Source organism: Oncorhynchus mykiss, chromosome 2, assembly GCF_013265735.2.
Source record: "Oncorhynchus mykiss isolate Arlee chromosome 2, USDA_OmykA_1.1, whole genome shotgun sequence".
NCBI classification, from domain to species: Eukaryota; Metazoa; Chordata; class Actinopteri; order Salmoniformes; family Salmonidae; genus Oncorhynchus; species Oncorhynchus mykiss.
The window spans coordinates 8,736,962-8,758,913 of NC_048566.1; the positions used below are offsets into that span (position 1 = coordinate 8,736,962).

At 41.9% G+C, this 21,952-nt stretch overlaps 1 protein-coding gene across 1 annotated transcript in view; it reads right to left on the bottom strand.

Annotated features, from left to right (window-relative positions):
• Positions 1-15,203, bottom strand: part of LOC110535184 (rap guanine nucleotide exchange factor 5) — a 59,029-nt gene extending 43,826 nt beyond the window's left edge. Inside the window, exons 1-2 of the mRNA XM_036937174.1 lie at positions 14,673-15,203; positions 4-143 (exon numbers count right to left, since the gene is read on the bottom strand). Coding sequence (XP_036793069.1) covers positions 4-143; positions 14,673-14,864 — 332 coding nt within the window. The 5' untranslated portion in view covers positions 14,865-15,203. The remainder of the gene's footprint in view (positions 1-3; positions 144-14,672) is intronic.
• Between the last annotated feature and the right edge of the window lie 6,749 nt (positions 15,204-21,952).

Sequence of the window (21,952 nt, forward strand, 5' to 3'; positions counted from 1 at the left end):
TACCTCCTGTCCCCCTCCTCGGGTCTCCCCCCTCCCCTGGTCGATGCGGAGGGGGCTGGCCGCTGTGACGACACTCTCTGGAGCACCAGCACCTCCTGGCCCCGCTCCCGCAAACATACACGGACTGCCTCGTCACTGTGGGCCTGGAGGGAGGGAGGGAGGGAGGGAGGGAGGGAGGAGCATAATCACTAAGGAGATTCCCTGTCTTTTCTTTTCCTCTCACCGCATCCCACTGATTTCCATCACAATAGCCCTGTCACATCCAGTCCTCTGAATGAAAGACCCTCTCCATAGATTACAATAATCATTCATTCATTTTTTTATCAGTAAACCCCAGTCAGGAATTGTATTTACAATCAATTGAAAGCATATTTTAATGAACAATTGTTCTTTAGAGGATATGAATGCTGTTTAGACCATGATTTATCTGTCTTCCGTAACACTCCGTAACACTTTGGATGTGTTTTATGTGAGGAGCAGGTCTTAGTGTGGAGTAAAAACACTGGCTTTAAAGGGTTTGCTGTTGGCCTCAGAGGAGACAGCTCTGGGTTTTCTAATTTCACCCCTGTGTGCTCTGTGTGAGGGTTTCATAAGGAAGAGAGATAGGGACTGGTGCAGAAGACACGTTCACACGCAGGAACACACACACACACCGCGACGGCAATGTCAGTTAATCACCAGAGTGTTATCAATCTTTCCCAGCCTTCAGGCACATAGGGAAAACACTCATCTCTCTCTCTCTCACTCCATCCCCCCTTCACTGTTCCTCCCTCGCTCCCCTACCCCCTCTCTTTCCACCCACACAGGAACAACAAACTCCTCTGCTGTGAATGCCTGTCCTCTGGCCACCCAGTCTCATGTAGTCATGGGTCAAGGATAGCAGTTTAACCCACTGAGACAATTACCACAACAACAACTACAACTTATGACTGTTCCTCACATGCAGTAGAGCAGAATAAGTTGTGAAGCAAAATCAATTACTATACAGTACATCATGTATATTCAGTAGTAGTCAGATTATGCAGTCCACTCACTCTGTGGGAATACCCATGGGTTGAATTGGGATATTGTAGTAGTAACTGTCCCAGATAATGGTGTTAAATAATATTACGAGGTTATTGCTAGTGTCGCTCTAGATTAGACTAAGAGACTAAGAGGCAATGAAAGTGTGTGTGTGTGTGTGTGTGTGTGTGTGTGTTGTGTTGTGTTGTTTTTTTCCCCTTAAGTCCTAATCAAGAGTACATTATCTTTATCAATACCATTGGTTCAATAAGACAATAATGTGTTGAAGGGTGTGTAAATTAGAAAGAGAGTTACATCACCACTATAATCTGCATAGAGGGTTTAACACCGGCACCAATGCAGACGAAGGGGAAGTAACTAATTGAACCAATTAGGCCGGGGGATATTGGCTGGAGTGGAAACCGAGGGACACATGAAGGCCCTTTTAGGAGTCGAGGTTGGGATGATGTGCAAGGGAAGTGTAGTGGGGGGTTGTGGGAACTGGGAAAAGGAAGTCACATTCAACCATTTGTAGCTGTTTGGGTCATAACTGGACAAACACAAACACAAACACACACGGATGCATAAATACCAGATGGAAATCACTGTTCAGTTACCTCAGAGAGCATTAGGGATTAGTAGAGGGAGTGGATGAATACTGGAAAACGAATACATAAACACACAAAAATAGTATTCTTCAACAAAATAGCCTGTAAAGGTGATTGTAATGGACCTGTAATGGTGGTTGTAATGGACCTGTAATGGTGATTGTAATGGTGATTGTAATGGACCTGTAATGGTGATTGTAATGGACCTGTAATGGTGATTGTAATGGACCTGTAATGGTGATTGTAATGGACCTGTAATGGTGATTGTAATGGACCTGTAATGGTGAATGTAATGGACCTGTAATGGTGATAGTAATGGACCTGTAAGTGATTGTAATGGACCTGTAATGGTGATTGTAATGGACCTGTAATGGTGATTGTAATGGACCTGTAATGGTGATTGTAATGGACCTGTAATGGTGATTGTAATGGACCTGTGATGGTGATTGTAATGGTGATTGTAATGGACCTGTAATGGTGATTGTAATGGACCTGTAATGGTGATTGTAATGGACCTGTAATGGTGATTGTAATGGACCTGTAATGGTGATTGTAATGGACCTGTGATGGTGATTGTAATGGTGATTGTAATGGACCTGTAATGGTGATTGTAATGGACCTGTAATGGTGATTGTAATGGACCTGTAAAGGTGATTGTAATGGACCTGTAATGGTGATTGTAATGGACCTGTAATGGTGATTGTAATGGACCTGTAATGGTGATTGTAATGGACCTGTAAAGGTGATTGTAATGGACCTGTAAAGGTGATTGTAATGGACCTGTAATGGTGATTGTAATGGACCTGTAATGGTGATTGTAATGGACCTGTAATGGTGATTGTAATGGACCTGTAATGGTGATTGTAATGGACCTGTAATTGTGATTGTAATGGACCTGTAATGGTGATTGTAATGGACCTGTAATGGTGATTGTAATGGACCTGTAATGGTGATTGTAATGGACCTGTAATGGTGATTGTAATGGACCTGTAATGGTGATTGTAATGGACCTGTAATGGTGATTGTAATGGACCTGTAATGGTGATTGTAATGGACCTGTAAAGGTGATTGTAATGGACCTGTAATGGTGATTGTAATGGACCTGTAATGGTGATTGTAATGGTGATTGTAATGGACCTGTAATGGACCTGTAATGGTGATTGTAATGGACCTGTAATGGTGATTGTAATGGACCTGTAATGGTGATTGTAATGGACCTGTGATGGTGATTGTAATGGTGATTGTAATGGACCTGTAATGGTGATTGTAATGGACCTGTAATGGTGATTGTAATGGTGATTGTAATGGACCTGTAATGGTGATTGTAATGGACCTGTAAAGGTGATTGTAATGGACCTGTAATGGTGATTGTAATGGACCTGTAATTGTGATTGTAATGGACCTGTAATGGTGATTGTAATGGACCTGTAATGGTGATTGTAATGGACCTGTAAAGGTGATTGTAATGGACCTGTAAAGGTGATTGTAATGGACCTGTAATGGTGATTGTAATGGACCTGTAATGGTGATTGTAATGGACCTGTAATGGTGATTGTAATGGACCTGTAATGGTGATTGTAATGGACCTGTAATGGTGATTGTAATGGACCTGTAATGGTGATTGTAATTGACCTGTAATGGTGATTGTAATGGACCTGTAATTGTGATTGTAATGGACCTGTAATGGTGATTGTAATGGACCTGTAATGGTGATTGTAATGGACCTGTAATGGTGATTGTAATGGACCTGTTATTGTGATTGTAATGGACCTGTAATGGTGATTGTAATGGACCTGTAATGGTGATTGTAATGGACCTGTAATTGTGATTGTAATGGCCTGTAATGGTGATTGTAATGGACCTGTAATGGTGATTGTAATGGACCTGTAATGGTGATTGTAATGGACCTGTAATTGTGATTGTAATGGACCTGTAATGGTGATTGTAATGGACCTGTAATGGTGATTGTAATGGACCTGTAATGGTGATTGTAATGGACCTGTAATGGTGATTGTAATGGACCTGTAATGGTGATTGTAATGGACTGGTTGAACCAGGACTAGTGATTCTACATCTCTCCTCCATTCCATCTCATTATTTCTCTCATCGGATGTCTGAACATGTCAGTTTTGCAAGCAGCCATGCATGAGGATTTCTGACAAGTATACAGTTTGCATAATAAACCAATTAAATGAATAGTTGAAGCATTTGACATTCAGTAAAGTTGGTGATATTTGGGCAGTAGATACAGAGACAGAATAGTACCCTATTCCCTGTATAGTGCACTACTTTTGACCAGAGGCATATGGGTGGGGGGATGGGAATAGGGTGCCATTTGGGATGCACATTATTAATAGGTGGTAGAATACAGTAGATTAATACGTAGTAGAGTACAATATATTAATATATAGTAGAGTACAGTAGATTAATAGATAGTAGAGTACAATATATTAATATATGGTAGAGTACAATAGATTAATAGATAGTATAGTACAGTAGATTAATAGATAGTATAGTACAGTAGATTAATAGATGGTAGAGTACAGTAGATTAATAGATGGTAGAGTACAGTAGATTAATAGGTAGTAGAGTACAATATATTAATAGGTAGTAGAGTACAGTAGATTAATAGATGGTAGAGTACAGTAGATTAATATATAGTAGATTAATAGATGGTAGAGTACAGTAGATTAATAGATAGTATAGTACAGTAGATTAATAGATGGTAGAGTACAGTAGATTAATAGGTAGTAGAATACAATATATTAATAGGTAGTAGAGTACAATAGATAGTAGAGTACAGTAGATTAATAGATGGTAGATTAATAGATGGTAGAGTACAGTAGATTAATAGATAGTATAGTACAGTAGATTAATAGATGGTAGAGTACAGTAGATTAATAGATAGTAGAGTACAATAGATTAATAGATAGTAGAGTACAGTAGATTAATAGATGGTAGAGTACAGTAGATTAATATATAGTAGATTAATAGATGGTAGAGTACAGTAGATTAATAGATGGTAGAGTACAATAGATTAATAGATAGTAGAGTACAGTAGATTAAAAGGTGGTAGAGTACAGTAGATTAATAGGTGGTGGAGTACAGTAGATTAATAGATAGTAGAGTACAGTACATTACTAGATGGTAGGGTACAGTAGATTAATAGATGGTAGAGTACAGTAGATTAATAGGTGGTGGAGTACAGTAGATTAATAGATAGTAGAGTACAATAGATTAATAGATAGTAGAGTACAGTAGATTAATAGATGGTACAGTACAGTAGATTAATAGGTGGTAGAGTACAGTAGATTAATAGGTAGTAGAGTACAATATATTAATAGGTAGTAGAGTACAATAGATTAATAGATAGTAGAATACAGTAGATTAATAGATGGTAGAGTACAATAGATTAATAGGTGGTAGAGTACAGTAGATTAATACCTAGTAGAGTACAATAGATTAATAGATGGTAGAGTACAATAGATTAATAGATAGTATAGTACAGTAGATTAATACGTAGTAGAGTACAATAGATTAATAGGTGGTAGAGTACAGTAGATTAATAGGTAGTAGAGTACAATAGATAGTAGAGTACAATAGATTAATAGGTGGTAGAGTACAATAGATTAATAGGTGGTAGAGTACAATAGATTAATAGCTGGTAGAGTACAATAGATAGTAGAGTACAATAGATTAATAGGTGGTAGAGTACAATAGATTAATAGGTGGTAGAGTACAATAGATTAATAGCTGGTAGAGTACAATAGATAGTAGAGTACAGTAGATTAATAGGTAGTAGAGTACAATAGATAGTAGAGTACAATAGATTAATAGGTGGTAGAGTACAATAGATTAATAGGTGGTAGAGTACAGTAGATTAATACGTAGTAGAGTACAATAGATAGTAGAGTACAATAGATTAATAGGTGGTGTAGTACAATAGATTAATAGGTGGTAGAGTACAGTAGATTAATACGTAGTAGAGTACAATAGATAAATAGGTGGTAGAGTACAATAGATTAATACGTAGTAGAGTACAATAGATAAATAGATGGTAGAGTACAATAGATTAATAGATGGTAGAGTACAGTAGATTAATAGATGGTAGAGTATGTTAGATTAATAGATAGTATAGTACAGTAGATTAATAGATGGTAGAGTACAGTAGATTAATAGGTAGTAGAGTACAATATATTAATGGGTAGTAGAGTACAATAGATTAATAGATAGTAGAGTACAGTAGATTAATATATAGTAGATTAATAGATGGTAGATTAATAGATGGTAGAGTACAGTAGATTAATAGATGGTAGAGTACAATAGATTAATAGATAGTAGAGTACAGTAGATTAATAGGTGGTAGAGTACAGTAGATTAATACGTAGTAGAGTACAATAGATAAATAGGTGGTAGAGTACAGTAGATTAATACGTAGTAGAGTACAATAGATAAATAGATGGTAGAGTACAATAGATTAATAGATGGTAGAGTACAGTAGATTAATAGATGGTAGAGTATGTTAGATTAATAGATAGTATAGTACAGTAGATTAATAGATGGTAGAGTACAGTAGATTAATAGGTAGTAGAGTACAATATATTAATGGGTAGTAGAGTACAATAGATTAATAGATAGTAGAGTACAGTAGATTAATATATAGTAGATTAATAGATGGTAGATTAATAGATGGTAGAGTACAGTAGATTAATAGATAGTAGAGTACAGTAGATTAATAGGTGGTAAAGTACAGTAGATTAATAGATGGTAGAGTACAGTAGATTAATAGATGGTAGAGTACAGTAGATTAATAGATGGTAGAGTACAGTAGATTAATAGATGGTAGAGTACAGTAGATTAATAGATGGTAGAGTACAGTAGATTAATAGATGGTAGAGTACAGTAGATTAATAGATGGTAGAGTACAGTAGATTAATAGATGGTAGAGTACAGTAGATTAATAGATGGTAGAGTACAGTAGATTAATAGATGGTAGAGTACAGTACATTACTAGATGGTAGGGTACAGTAGATTAATAGATGGTAGAGTACAATATATTAAGAGATGGTAGAGTACAATAGATTAATAGATAGTATAGTACAGTAGATTAATACGTAGTAGAGTACAATAGATTAATAGGTGGTAGAGTACAGTAGATTAATACCTAGTAGAGTACAATAGATTAATAGATGGTAGAGTACAATAGATTAATAGATAGTATAGTACAGTAGATTAATACGTAGTAGAGTACAATAGATTAATAGGTGGTAGAGTACAGTAGATTAATACGTAGTAGAGTACAATAGATTAATAGGTGGTAGAGTACAGTAGATTAATAGGTGGTAGAGTACAGTAGATTAATAGATGGTAGAGTACAGTAGATTAATAGATAGTATAGTACAGTAGATTAATAGATGGTAGAGTACAGTAGATTAATAGGTAGTAGAGTACAATATATTAATAGGTAGTAGAGTACAATAGATAGTAGAGTACAGTAGATTAATACGTAGTAGAGTACAATAGATTAATAGATAGTATAGTACAGTAGATTAATAGATGGTAGAGTACAGTAGATTAATAGATGGTAGAGTACAGTAGATGAATAGATAGTAGAGTACAGTAGATTAATAGGTGGTAGAGTACAATAGATTAATAGATGGTAGAGTATGTTAGATTAATAGATGGTAGGGTACAGTACATTACTAGATGGTAGAGTACAGTAGATTAATAGATGGTAGAGTACAATAGATAAATAGATGGTAGAGTACGTTAGATTAATAGATGGTACAGTACAGTAGATTAATAGATAGTAGAGTACAGTAGATTAATAGGTGGTAGAGTACAATAGATTAATATATAGTAGAGTACAATAGATTAATAGATAGTATAGTACTGTAGATTAATAGATGGTAGAGTACAGTAGATTAATAGGTGGTAGAGTACAGTAGATTAATACGTAGTAGAGTACAATAGATTAATATATAGTATAGTACAATAGATTAATAGATAGTATAGTACTGTAGATTAATAGATGGTAGAGTACAGTAGATTAATATATAGTAGATTAATAGATGGTAGAGTACAGTAGATTAATAGGTAGTAGAGTACAATATATTAATAGGTAGTAGAGTACAATAGATTAATAGATAGTAGAGTACAGTAGATTAATAGATGGTAGAGTACAGTAGATAATAGATAGTATAGTACAGTAGATTAATATATGGTAGAGTATGTTAGATTAATAGATAGTAGAGTACAATAGATTAATAGATGGTTGAGTACAGTAGATTAATAGGTGGTAGAGTACAGTAGATTAATAGGTGGTAGAGTACAGTAGATTAATAGGTGGTGGAGTACAGTAGATTAATAGATGGTAGAGTACAGTAGCCATGCACATTCTAATCATGTCTGCAGCTGGAGTAATTGGTGCCCATTGAATGATTGACACTGCTGGGTCTGGACTGGAGTACTTAGTATTACATAATGAGGAGTCTACTGCATGCCACACGCACACACACACACACACACAAACACACACACACACACACACACACACACACACACACACACACACACACACACACACACACACACACACACACACACACAAGCCTCTGCATGCCATTAGGCAGGCAGACAGGCTGGAAGTGGTTGCAGTTTTCTGCTCTAATTGACTATTGCACTGAGGCATCCAGGGACCTTCAGCACAGCACCACTTCCTGACACACTTCAACTGATCCCAAAGCATGGCCACACACACACACACATGCACAAACGAATGCACATCCACATCAGTAAAAAGCTGTCCATCAATGAGCAGAGCACTTTCCCCAACACAGGCAGTACAAAAATCACACAATCAGATCTGGACTCCCAAATGGCAGCCCATCTCCCCTCGTCAAAGGGAGTGCACTGTATAGGGAAAAGGTCTCTGACGCAGATCTTACAGGGAGGGACTTTTTCACGCGTATCCAAAAAGACCATTAATGGTAATGTTATTGGCAGTTCCTTACACAGTACAGTGACTGTGTCCCAAAGGACACCCTATTCCCTACATAGTGCAATACTTTTGATGGGGCTTTGGTGAAAAGCAGTACACTATGTAGGGAATATGGTGCCATTTGGGATGCAGGCAGTGAGTCAAGGTGGGATTTGCAGAACATAACAGTTTCCCAGAATCTGAGGGCTGTGCTTCTCGGCATCCTGCTTCACACCATGATGAAAGCTTAACAACACAGCTGCTTTCTATGAACCCTGTGGCAGGCGCTTTGACAGACTAGTGCCCTGTACAGGGGCTTTGACAGACTAGTGCCCTGTACAGGGGCTGTGACAGACTAGTGCCCTGTACAGGGGCTGTGACAGACTAGTGCCCTGTACAGGGGCTTTGACAGACTAGTGCCCTGTACAGGGGCTTTGACAGACTAGTGCCCTGTACAGGGGCTGTGACAGACTAGTGCCCTGTACAGGGGCTTTGACAGACTAGTGCCCTGTACAGGGGCTGTGACAGACTAGTGCCCTGTACAGGGGCTGTGACAGACTAGTGCCCTGTACAGGGGCTGTGACAGACTAGTGCCCTGTACAGGGGCTCCTGTCCCTATGGGGCATTCTGGCTCGGACAAGGCTTACTTCATCTGAAACCTACATGGGGATGTCACCTCATGTACGTTTCCAACCACAGGTTGGAAAGTTTTTAACATCATCAGATTATCCACTGATCCACAGCAGTCAACAGCTTGGCAGTGCATGACGTGTCACGTTACTGTGGACTGATGAGCATCAAGACTTTTAGAGATACTTTTGTAACCCTTTCCAGCTTTATGCAAGTCAACAGTCTTCTGAGGTCTCTTTTGTTCGAGGCATGGTTCACATCAGGCAATGCTTCTTGAAGAATTTGCTATCACAAAAGGCCCCAAAACGTTTGAGAACCCCTGCTCTAAAAAAACAACAACCTTAAAGACAGATACTGTATTTCGTGCTATGGCACCTTGAACAGTAAACCAAACTCGGGAGTAGAATCAGAAATCAGAGAGTGCCTCTGACCAGTCAACCAGCATCAGGCCAGGCGTGCCCCCCCCCCCCCCAAAAAAAAAAAACAGTTATTGATCACATCTTTGCAGCTGCTGTGCTACTCTGTGGATGGGCTGGCCTTTGACCACAAGTGTCCATTTATAAACAATGGCACTGGCCTCCACTCCAGACTGGATGCTTTTAATGAGGCAGAGTGCAACTCTCTCTCCTCTCTCTCCTCTCTCTCCTCTCTCTCTCTCTCTCTCTCTGGGACACAGTGTTCCTGTAGAAGTGGTGGAGGTGACCTCCAGTACCACTAGAATGTTTCCTAACATAAACACTGTGGAGGAGAAACACTATCCATCACTTAGACCCTGATAGGTCACGTCCAGTTTGGCTGAACTCCTAACCCACTACTGTGGCTAAGCAGTGAAGCTCCCTCTGTTGGCTTGCTTAGTTATTTCAAATGTAAAAAATGACTGCTTAAGTTATGTCAAATCCGAAGAAATCAAGTTGAGCTGATAAAACGTACGTTTGATAAGTTGATAGCACTTAACATTTTAAGTCAGGGTAGTAACAGCTTTCTAAATGGAAACACTCCAGACGCTGTTCTCCCGTTCAGAGGCACTGTGCAGGCTTAAGGGATGTGTTGGCATTCTCTGTGTAACCACGGCTGAGGCAGCTCAAACATGTTCGCTATGAAGTCCGCAGCAGGACCTCCGGGGTCTTGATAGAACACAGATACACATATAATTCTCTCTCCCACTGAGAAGTGTTTACATCAGAGGTCTGTAGAAGAAGTGGTTTTTTACTGATGTGATGTGACACAAGTCTGCCTGGGTTACTATCCAGAAGTGAGTTACTCAAATTCCTGCTTAGGCCGTTAACCTCCAGTCCTTCTCTAGGAATTGGCTCTGTGATGAACATAGATAAACATGACATCTGCACATTATCTCAAACTGTTCTGTTCTGCAAGTGGACAAAAAAAATACAATGAACAAGAAAACAAAGAAGACTGTGTTGGATGATCAAAACATTGATCCACTGTTCCTTTAGGAAAACATAGGAGCTATCTAACATAGGGAAACATAGGAGCTATCTAACATAGGAAAACATAGGAGCTATCTAACATAGGGAAACATAGGAGCTATCTAACATAGGGAAACGTAGGAGCTATCTAACATAGGGAAACATAGGAGCTATCTAACATAGGGAAACATAGGAGCTATCTAACATAGGGAAACGTAGGAGCTATCTAACATAGGGAAACATAGGAGCTATCTAACATAGGGAAACATAGGAGCTATCTAACATAGGGAAACATAGGAGCTATCTAACATAGGGAAACATAGGAGCTATCTAACATAGGGAAACATAAGCTTGTGGAATATTTACGACCAGGCAGCAATAACCTTCCATATCAACACAGGCTTCCTAGTGAAGATGACAAGTCTCATAATCAGTACCATACATTATGCTGTGCTGGCAGACATGAAAAATCACCCATTCACAACAACATGTAGGACACTGGCTTTAGTGCTAAGATACTGTATGTACTTTACTGTGGAGAGTTATCTCTGTGTTCAAAATGGATTTGTCCTGGTAGGCTAGGAATAAAAAATGCTCAGCAAAGCATTTTCTATGTAGATGCTATAGGTTACAACGGCGTTAGAGGTAGCAATACGAGTATACACAGAGAGAAGTACACAGCTGCCCCTGAACATGCAAGGCATAGAACGACAACGGTAACAGACTAGAAGAGGTGTAGAATACATTATTATTCTTCACGAAGGAAATGTTTTTCTACCTGCATTTCAGAGCATGTTGCTTTAGCATTCAGACCACATTCAAGACAGATCCTGTAATAAAAACATCTTTTTGAGTGGTATTTTCCTTTAAGGATTAGTCAAGCTGTAAAGTTTTCAAGAAGCATCACATCACTTTTTAAAATTTATTTAACAAGGGAAGTCAGTTAAGAACAAATTCTTATTTTCAATGACATAAACCAACTCAGATCTTTGCCTCTTGGTCATACTCAGATCCCACCAACAAAACAAAACATTTTCTCCTTTCTTTTGATGTGGGCTATATTAATAAGGTTGAGAATAAAAATAGGTTTGAGGGCACAGCCCTACTTGAGACACCCACTTGACGTAGAAGAGTTAGTCCTATTGAATAAGAAGGTGACATTTACTGAAACGACACAACGACAAGGAGGTGTTGTTATCACATCTAAGATGGCATTTAAGGCCATGCTACGGTGTACAGTAGAGTCACATTCATTGTGGTGAATTATGACAAGCAGGGTTACAGTAACCAACCCTGCTCCAGGCTGTGTCCCAAATGGATCCCTATATAGTGACCTACAGTACTTTGACCAGGGTCCATAGGGCTCTGGTCAATCGTAGTGCACTATATAGGGGAAAAGGTGCAGTTTGGGACTCATCCCCAGTGTTTTAGAGAAAAGGTCAGGGACCTACAGCATTGAAATCCACCCTGAAACCAACACAATGTCTTGGCATGGTGGGGAGACTGAGGGGCCAGCCCACGGTGGGGCCAGCCAGGGGCCTGTGGAACTTACGTCAACTCTTCCTGCCATTGTTGCTGTGTCGTTCTGCTGCACTGATAGAAACACAGCTGGCCAGGCAGGAAGGGAAGAACTGAGGCCATCATGGACTCAGCGCTCCAGGGTGGTTCTAGGTACAGACCTAGGATCAGCTTCGCTCCCCCAGTCCTGACCTTAACCATGAGTGGGCAAAATGCTACATTTTCCTGAGATCAGCATCTAGTGGCAACTTCACTCTACACCGAGCTAGCCAATCAGGACACCACCTCCTCTCAGGTGTTCTAATAGGCTGTTGGATTTTAACACAAAATTGAGTGAGCGCTCTTAACCACCCAATAACACTGGATTCAGTTAACGGTATTGACATTATGATGGTTCTAAGTAAACGGTAGTTAGGAACAAAATGAATCTATTTGTTTTTAACAGGTTAATAAGGCAGTCACAGTAGCTAGCTAGACGTTTGTCAATCATTTGCCATATAGCTCTTACAGTAGGTGTATTCCAAGGTAACTGAATGGAGTGTTACGTAGGACTTAATAATACTCCCCTCTAGATCCTTCTAGTTCTCAGAATAACAAGTGAGTGGGCAGGCAATAGGCTTGGTTCACTAGGGCAGGGTTCTCCAACCCTGTTCCTGGAGATGCCCTCCGGGAGGTTTTCACTCCAACCCTGTACCTGGAGAGATCCTCCGGGCAGAGGCATTACCGGATATGAACCATCCAATAATACCAGATGACAAGTTAAGATCATTTGGATGAATGGTGGTGCTCTAGAGAGAGTGGTGCTCTAGAGGGAGTGGTGCTCTAGAGGGAGTGGTGCTTATAAAGGGAGTGGTGCTCTAGAGAGAGTGGTGCTTATAGAGGGAGTGGTGCTTATAGAGGGAGTGGTACTCTAGAGAGAGTGGTGCTTATAGAGGGAGTGGTGCTTATAGAGGGAGTGGTGCTTATATAGGGAGTGGTGCTTATAGAGGGAGTATTCATCGGCAGACCAGTCGTGGTGGTGCGGCGGGGCGCCGTGTCGACAGAGAATCCAAGCCAGATGGCGAAAGAGGTATTGTAGAATTTAGTTTGCCTGGCCGGGAGATGTGCCTGGCTCACGGCTAACTGGTGCTAGCTTCGTGGCAGTGGTGTTAGTCACTATAGCCAATCGGTAGCAGCGGTGATCCGGTGCCAAGGTCCAGAGTTTACAGCAAGGATCCGGTGGAGTATTGGGCTCTAGCCGTGTATGAGTGGGGTTCGGGTGAACAGCTGAGTAGGCCGGGAGGTGGGCCTCAGGGATAGCTTCGGTACTGGGTGCCACGGTGAGCTAGCTAGCTGCAAGCTAGCTGTGAAGTTCAGAAGTAGTGGTCCAGGGATTACGGCAGGAATCCGGCGTTGTTGTGGAGATACAGTACGATACTGGTAGACTGGCAAGTATTATCCAGGCTAAGAACAGGGCTGGTATCTGTGCAGAAGGTAAAAGCCGCTAGCAGTGGCTAACAATGACTGAATAGCTAATTAGCTGGTTAGCTTCTGGAGGTTCTTGAATGTGTTCTAAAATAAAAAATAATAGCGATACCGTATCACATTGGGTGAGGCAGGTTACCGGAAGGTATAGTTGAATTAAAAATCGAAAATAGATGGAAAATAAAATTGAAATATATATATATACAAAAAATACGAAAAATACAAAAGTGCACAAGACACGAACAAAACGCGTCTTCACTGCTACGCCATCTTGGAAGAGCACCACTCCCTCTATAAGCACCACTCCCTCTATAAGCACCAATCCCTCTATAAGCACCACTCCCTCTAGAGCACCACTCCCTCTAGAGCACCACTCTGTCTATAAGCACCACTCCCTCTATAAGTACCACTCCCTCTAGAGCACCACTCCCTCTAGAGCACCACTCCCTCTATAAGCACCACTCCCTCTAGGGCACCACTCCCTCTATAAGCACCACTCCTTCTATAAGTACCACTCCCTCTAGGGCACCACTCCCTCTAGAGCACAACTCTCTCTAGAGCACCACTCCCTCTATAAGCACCACTCCCTCTAGAGCACCACTCCCTCTATAAGCACCACTCTCTCTAGAGCACCATTCCCTCTATAAGCACCACTCCCTATAGAGCACCACTCCCTGTGTGATGATTTCTCTAGACTAACTCTGTCACAGTGTTTGAGTGTGATGATTTCTCTAGACTAACTCTGTCACAGTGTTTGAGAGTGTGATGATTTCTCTAGACTAACTCTGTCACTGTGTTTGAGAGTGTGATGATTTCTCTAGACTAACTCTGTCACAGTGTTTGAGAGTGTGATGATTTCTCTAGACTAACTTTGTCACAGTGTTTGAGAGTGTGATGATTTCTCTAGACTAACTCTGTTACAGTGTTTGAGAGTATGATGATTTCTCTAGACTAACTCTGTCACAGTGTTTGAGAGTGTGATGATTTCTCTAGCTCTGTCACAGTGTTAATATTCTGTGAATGCAGCGCGACGTTGTCTCTCACCTCTGCTGTCCTCTCCGGGGCGGCCTTGCTGCTGTTGTTGTGATTCTGGAGGAAGCGACATCCGTCCTTGGCCAGTCTCTGGACCATCTCCAGATGGGACAGGTCTTCCTTGTCGTGCAGGGCACACACACCCCCCGGCTTCAGCGCCGGGGACACAGAGAACATGTACTTCAGGCCACAGTCCCACGACATTACTATAGAGTAGAACCAGCACGGTGTACTCCTCTCCTCCTCTCTCACAGTGCACTCCAAAGGTGTGTGTGTGGGGGATGGGCCAGGAAACCTTGAGTGTGTGTCTGTCTGGCTGTTTGTCTCTGTGTGTGTGTCTGTGAGCGCAGGTGAGTTACGGCCTCCTCTCACTGAGCCAAAGCAGATCCCTGTAGAAGCACCAACAACAGCTCCGGCTGGCTCTCTGGTTGGCCTGCAGATATATAGAAATAGAGAGATAGAGAGGGCTGTGAAACAGCAAGGACTCCAGGTGCCTGTGTTCTATATGCTTAGATCCAGAGGGAGAGAGATACTGACTGCTACTGCCTCCTTCCCTTCCCTTTCACTGTTGGGGAAGGAGGGAGGGGAGAGAGGGAGGGGAGAGAGGGAGGGAAAGAGAGGGAGGGGAGGGAAGTAAGGAAGGAAGAGAGGGAGGGAGGGAGAGAGAGAGGGGGAGAGACATGGAGAGAGGGAGGGCGAGAGAGAGAGAGGGAGAGAGGGGATCAGGAAACATCTGGTAAACCACTCAAGACCAGCCCCTGCAGAGGAAGTTCCACTATCTCTACCTCCCCCTGTCCATGCTGTCTGAGATGGACTGGGCCTGGGTGGGTGAACACTGGGGGGGTGGGGGGGGGGGGGGGTAGACAGGGGAAGGTAGGGGGGGTTTGGACCCCCTGAGAGAACACAGAGGTAAACACAGTGGACGAATCTGGGTTCACTTTCCAACTATGACCGACAGAGCAAGACATTTTAGTTGATAGAACGTTCAGTGCTGCTGTCACAGGGTGGTCTGTCACAGAGTGGTCTGTCACAGGGTGGTCTGTCACAGGTTGGTCTGTCACAGGGTGGTCTGTCACAGGGTGGTCTGTCACAGGTTGGTCTGTCACAGGGTGGTCTGTCACAGGGTGGTCTGTCACAGGTTGGTCTGTCACAGGGTGGTCTGTCACAGGGTGGTCTGTCACAGAGTGGTCTGTCACAGGGTGGTCTGTCACAGGGTGGTCTGTCACAGATTGGTCTGTCACAGGGTGGTCTGTCACAGGGGCGTCTGTCACAGGGTGGTCTGTCACAGAGTGGTCTGTCACAGGGTGGTCTGTCACAGGTTGGTCTGTACAGGGTGGTCTGTCACAGGGTGGTCTGTCACAGGGTGGTCTGTCACAGGTTGGTCTGTCACAGGGTGGTCTGTCACAGGTTGGTCTGTCACAGGTTGGTCTGTCACAGGGTGGTCTGTCACAGGTTGGTCTGTCACAGGGTGGTCTGTCACAGGTTGGTCTGTCACAGGTTGGTCTGTCACAGGGTGGTCTGTCACAGGTTGGTCTGTACAGGGTGGTCTGTCACAGGTTGGTCTGTCACAGGTTGGTCTGTCACAGGGTGGTCTGTCACAGGGTGGTCTGTCACAGGTTGGTCTGTCACAGGGTGGTCTGTCACAGGTTGGTCTGTCACAGGGTGGTCTGTCACAGGGTGGTCTGTCACAGGGTGGTCTGTCACAGGGTGGTCTGTCACAGGTTGGTCTGTCACAGGGTGGTCTGTCACAGGTTGGTCTGTCACAGGGTGGTCTGTCACAGGTTGGTCTGTCACAGGTTGGTCTGCCGTTTTGCTCGTCCTGTCCTTGCTCCGTTCTGTACTTTCTGTTATTGAATAGGTGGGCCAGACTGAAGAGTTGGGTGTGAGTGAAATTGAAAGTCCTTTCCACACCCTAGCTCCTACAGAACCCCACCGGGATGCATGTGATGATGGCTGAGTAGGTCTCATTTGTAAATTGATATTTATTTAATTGCCGTAGAAAATCTCTTAAGGATCCGCAACTTTTTTTCTCCAATTTTTGCCTAAAATGACACACCCAAATCTAACTGCCTGTAGCTCAGGCTCTGAAGCAAGGATATGCATATTTATGGTATCATTTGAAAGGAAACCCTTTGAAGTGTGTGGAAATGTGAAAGGGATGTAGGAGAATATAACACAATAGATCTGATAAAAATAATAGAAAGAAAAAGCCAACCGTTCTTTTGTATTGTGTTGTACCATCATCTTTGAAATGCAAGAGAAAGGCCATAATGTATTATTCCAGCCCAGGTACAATTTAGATATTGACCACTAGATGGCAGCAGTGTATGTGCAAAGTTTTAGTCTTATCCAATTAACCATTGCATTTCTGTTCAATGTTTTTTATCAAGACTGCTAAAATGTGCCTAATTTGTTGATGAATAGCTTTTCTTGTTCAAAATTAAGCACTCTCCTCAAACAATAGCATGGTGTTCTTTCACTGTAATATCTAATGTAAATTGAACACTGCAGTTAGATTAACAAGAATTTAAGCTTTCTGCCAATATCAGATACAGTGCATTGCGAAAGTATTCGGCCCCCTTGAACTTTGCGACCTTTTGCCACATTTCAGGCTTCAAACATAAAGATATAAAACTGTATTTTTTTGTGAAGAATCAATAACAAGTGGGACACAATCATGAAGTGGAACGACATTTATTGGATATTTCAAACTTTTTTAACAAATCAAAAACAGAAAAATTGGGCGTGCAAAATTATTCAGCCCCTTTACTTTCAGTGCAGCAAACTCTCTCCAAAAGTTCAGTGAGGATCTCTGAATGATCCAACGTTGACCTAAATGACTAATGATGATAAATACAATCCACCTGTGTGTAATCAAGTCTCCGTATAAATGCACCTGCACTGTGATAGTCTCAGAGGTCCGTTAAAAGCGCAGAGAGCATCATGAAGAACAAGGAACACACCAGGCAGGTCCGAGATACTGTTGTGAAGAAATTTAAAGCCGGATTTGGATACAAAAAGATTTCCCAAGCTTTAAACATCCCAAGGAGCACTGTGCAAGCGATAATATTGAAATTGAAGGAGTATCAGACCACTGCAAATCTACCAAGACCTGGCCGTCCCTCTAAACTTTCAGCTCATACAAGGAGAAGACTGATCAGAGATGCAGCCAAGAGGCCCATGATCACTCTGGATGAACTGCAGAGATCTACAGCTGAGGTGGTAGACTCTGTCCATAGGACAACAATCAGTCGTATATTGCACAAATCTGGCCTTTATGGAAGAGTGGCAAGAAGAAAGCCATTTCTTAAAGATATCCATAAAAAGTGTTGTTTAAAGTTTGCCACAAGCCACCTGGGAGACACACCAAACATGTGGAAGAAGGTGCTCTGGTCAGATGAAACCACAATTGAACTTTTTGGCAACAATGCAAAACGTTATGTTTGGCGTAAAAGCAACACAGCTGAACACACCATCCCCACTGTCAAACATGGTGGTGGCAGCATCATGGTTTGGGCCTGCTTTTCTTCAGCAGGGACAGGGAAGATGGTTAAAATTGATGGGAAGATGGATGGAGCCAAATACAGGACCATTCTGGAAGAAAACCTGATGGAGTCTGCAAAAGACCTGAGACTGGGACGGAGATTTGTCTTCCAACAAGACAATGATACAAAACATAAAGCAAAATCTACAATGGAATGGTTCAAAAATGAACATATCCAGGTGATAGAATGGCCAAGTCAAAGTCCAGACCTGAATCCAATCGAGAATCTGTGGAAAGAACTGAAAACTGCTGTTTACAAATGCTCTCCATCCAACCTCCTTGAGCTCGAGCTGTTTTGCAAGGAGGAATGGGAAAACATTTCAATCTCTCGATGTGCAAAACTGATAGAGACATACCCCAAGCGACTTACAGCTGTAATCGCAGCAAAAGGTGGCGCTACAAAGTATTAACTTAAGGGGGCTGAATAATTTTGCACGCCCAATTTTTCTGTTTTTGATTTGTTAAAAAAGTTTGAAATATCCAATAAATGTCGTTCCACTTCATGATTTTGTCCCACTTGTTGTTGATTCTTCACAAAAAAATACAGTTTTATATCTTTATGTTTGAAGCCTGAAATGTGGCAAAAGGTCGCAAAGTTCAAGGGGGCCGAATACTTTCGCAAGGCACTGTATGTCTATGTCCTGGGAAATGTTTGAATTAACTCTACATAGGACATTTGAAAAACAAAAGTGACAGGACAAATTATAATTTGATCGTAGCGGGAACAGAGAAAGATGTGCTCCTTGATAGAGTGTGGTAGGATATATGGACATATTTCCCGTTTAAAAGACCATGACATTTATTAATAAACTTCATTTGAATGTCTTTGCTTACTGCTCCTATTACCAGACATTATATAAATATATAGGGCTCTATTCAATCCGCGTCGCGGAATTTCAGCTTTTCGGCGTGATTGAAATTGAAAGGCAACGCTCACACTTTTTAGCGGAGGCTGCATTCAGGTTAAACGGAAATTCAACAGTCAATAGGAAATTACCTTAACGTTTTCTATTGCGGAATCCTTAACCCTTCAGCTTCATGATTGAAAAGACCCCCTAGCCTCAGATTCATGGATGTGTCAAATCAGACTTTAACTGCTCAAATGAAGCTTGTCTGGAGCCCTGTGTAATTACATATAGACTGATGTGCAAATATGTGCTAGAGCAGACCAAAACAAGGACATTCATTCTCAGTATGATATGTGTCAGAGCAGACTAAAACAAGGACATTCATTCTCAGTATGATATGTGTCAGAGCAGACTAAAACAAGGACATTCATTCTCAGTATGATATGTGCCAGAGCAGACTGAGTCTTAGCAAAGCCCTTCAACTGTACTGTGATAGTTGACTGGGTCTTAGCAAAGCCCTTCAACTGTACTGTGATAGTTGACTGTGTCTTAGCAAAGCCCTTCAACTGTACTGTGATAGTTGACTGGGTCTTAGCAAAGCCCTTCAACTGTACTGTGATAGTTGACTGTGTCTTAGCAAAGCCCTTCAACTGTACTGTGATAGTTGACTGGGTCTTAGCAAAGCCCTTCAACTGTACTGTGATAGTTGACTGTGTCTTAGCAAAGCCCTTCAACTGTACTGTGATAGTTGACTGGGTCGTAGCAAAGCCCTTCAACTGTACTGTGATAGTTGACTGGGTCTTAGCAAAGCCCTTCAACTGTACTGTGATAGTTGACTGGGTCTTAGCAAAGCCCTTCAACTGTACTGTGATAGTTGACTGGGTCTTAGCAAAGCCCTTCAACTGTACTGTGATAGTTGACTGGGTCTTAGCAAAGCCCTTCAACTGTACTGTGATAGTTGACTGGGTCTTAGCAAAGCCCTTCAACTGTACTGTGATAGTTGACTGGGTCTTAGCAAAGCCCTTCAACTGTACTGTGATAGTTGACTGGGTCTTAGCAAAGCCCTTCAACTGTACTGTGATAGTTTACTGGGTCTTAGCAAAGCCCTTCAACTGTACTGTGATAGTTGACTGTGTCTTAGCAAAGCCCTTCAACTGTACTGTGATAGTTGACTGGGTCTTAGCAAAGCCCTTCAACTGTACTGTGATAGTTGACTGGGTCTTAGCAAAGCCCTTCAACTGTACTGTGATAGTTGACTGGGTCTTAGCAAAGCCCTTCAACGGTACTGTGATAGTTGACTGGGTCTTAGCAAAGCCCTTCAACTGTACTGTGATAGTTGACTGGGTCTTAGCAAAGCCCTTCAACTGTACTGTGATAGTTGACTGGGTCTTAGCAAAGCCCTTCAACTGTACTGTGATAGTTGACTGGGTCTTAGCAAAGCCCTTCAACTGTACTGTGATAGTTGACTGGGTCTTAGCAAAGCCCTTCAACTGTACTGTGATAGTTGACTGTGTCTTAGCAAATCTCTTCAACTGTACTGTGATAGTTGACTGGGTCTTAGCAAAGCCCTTCAACTGTACTGTGATAGTTTACTGGGTCTTAGCAAAGCCCTTCAACTGTACTGTGATAGTTGACTGTGTCTTAGCAAAGCCCTTCAACTGTACTGTGATAGTTGACTGGGTCTTAGCAAAGCCCTTCAACTGTACTGTGATAGTTGACTGGGTCTTAGCAAAGCCCTTCAACTGTACTGTGATAGTTGACTGGGTCTTAGCAAAGCCCTTCAACGGTACTGTGATAGTTGACTGGGTCTTAGCAAAGCCCTTCAACTGTACTGTGATAGTTGACTGGGTCTTAGCAAAGCCCTTCAACTGTACTGTGATAGTTGACTGGGTCTTAGCAAAGCCCTTCAACTGTACTGTGATAGTTGACTGGGTCTTAGCAAAGCCCTTTAACTGTACTGTGATAGTTGACTGGGTCTTAGCAAAGCCCTTCAACTGTACTGTGATAGTTGACTGGGTCTTAGCAAAGCCCTTCAACTGTACTGTGATAGTTGACTGGGTCTTAGCAAAGCCCTTCAACTGTACTGTGATAGTTTACTGGGTCTTAGCAAATCCCTTCAACTGTACTGTGATAGTTGACTGGGTCTTAGCAAAGCCCTTTAACTGTACTGTGATAGTTGACTGTGTCTTAGCAAAGCCCTTCAACTGTACTGTGATAGTTGACTGGGTCTTAGCAAAGCCCTTCAACTGTACTGTGATAGTTGACTGGGTCTTAGCAAAGCCCTTCAACTGTACTGTGATAGTTGACTGGGTCTTAGCAAAGCCCTTCAACTGTACTGTGATAGTTGACTGGGTCTTAGCAAAGCCTTTCAACTGTACTGTGATAGTTGACTGGGTCTTAGCAAAGCCCTTTAACTGTACTGTGATAGTTGACTGGGTCTTAGCAAAGCCCTTCAACTGTACTGTGATAGTTGACTGGGTCTTAGCAAAGCCCTTTAACTGTACTGTGATAGTTGACTGGGTCTTAGCAAAGCCCTTCAACTGTACTGTGATAGTTGACTGGGTCTTAGCAAAGCCCTTCAACTGTACTGTGATAGTTGACTGGGTCTTAGCAAAGCCCTTCAACTGTACTGTGATAGTTGACTGGGTCTTAGCAAAGCCCTTCAACTGTACTGTGATAGTTGACTGGGTCTTAGCAAAGCCCTTTAACTGTACTGTGATAGTTGACTGGGTCTTAGCAAAGCCCTTTAACTGTACTGTGATAGTTGACTGGGTCTTAGCAAAGCCCTTCAACTGTACTGTGATAGTTGACTGGGTCTTAGCAAAGCCCTTTAACTGTACTGTGATAGTTGACTGGGTCTTAGCAAAGCCCTTCAACTGTACTGTGATAGTTGACTGGGT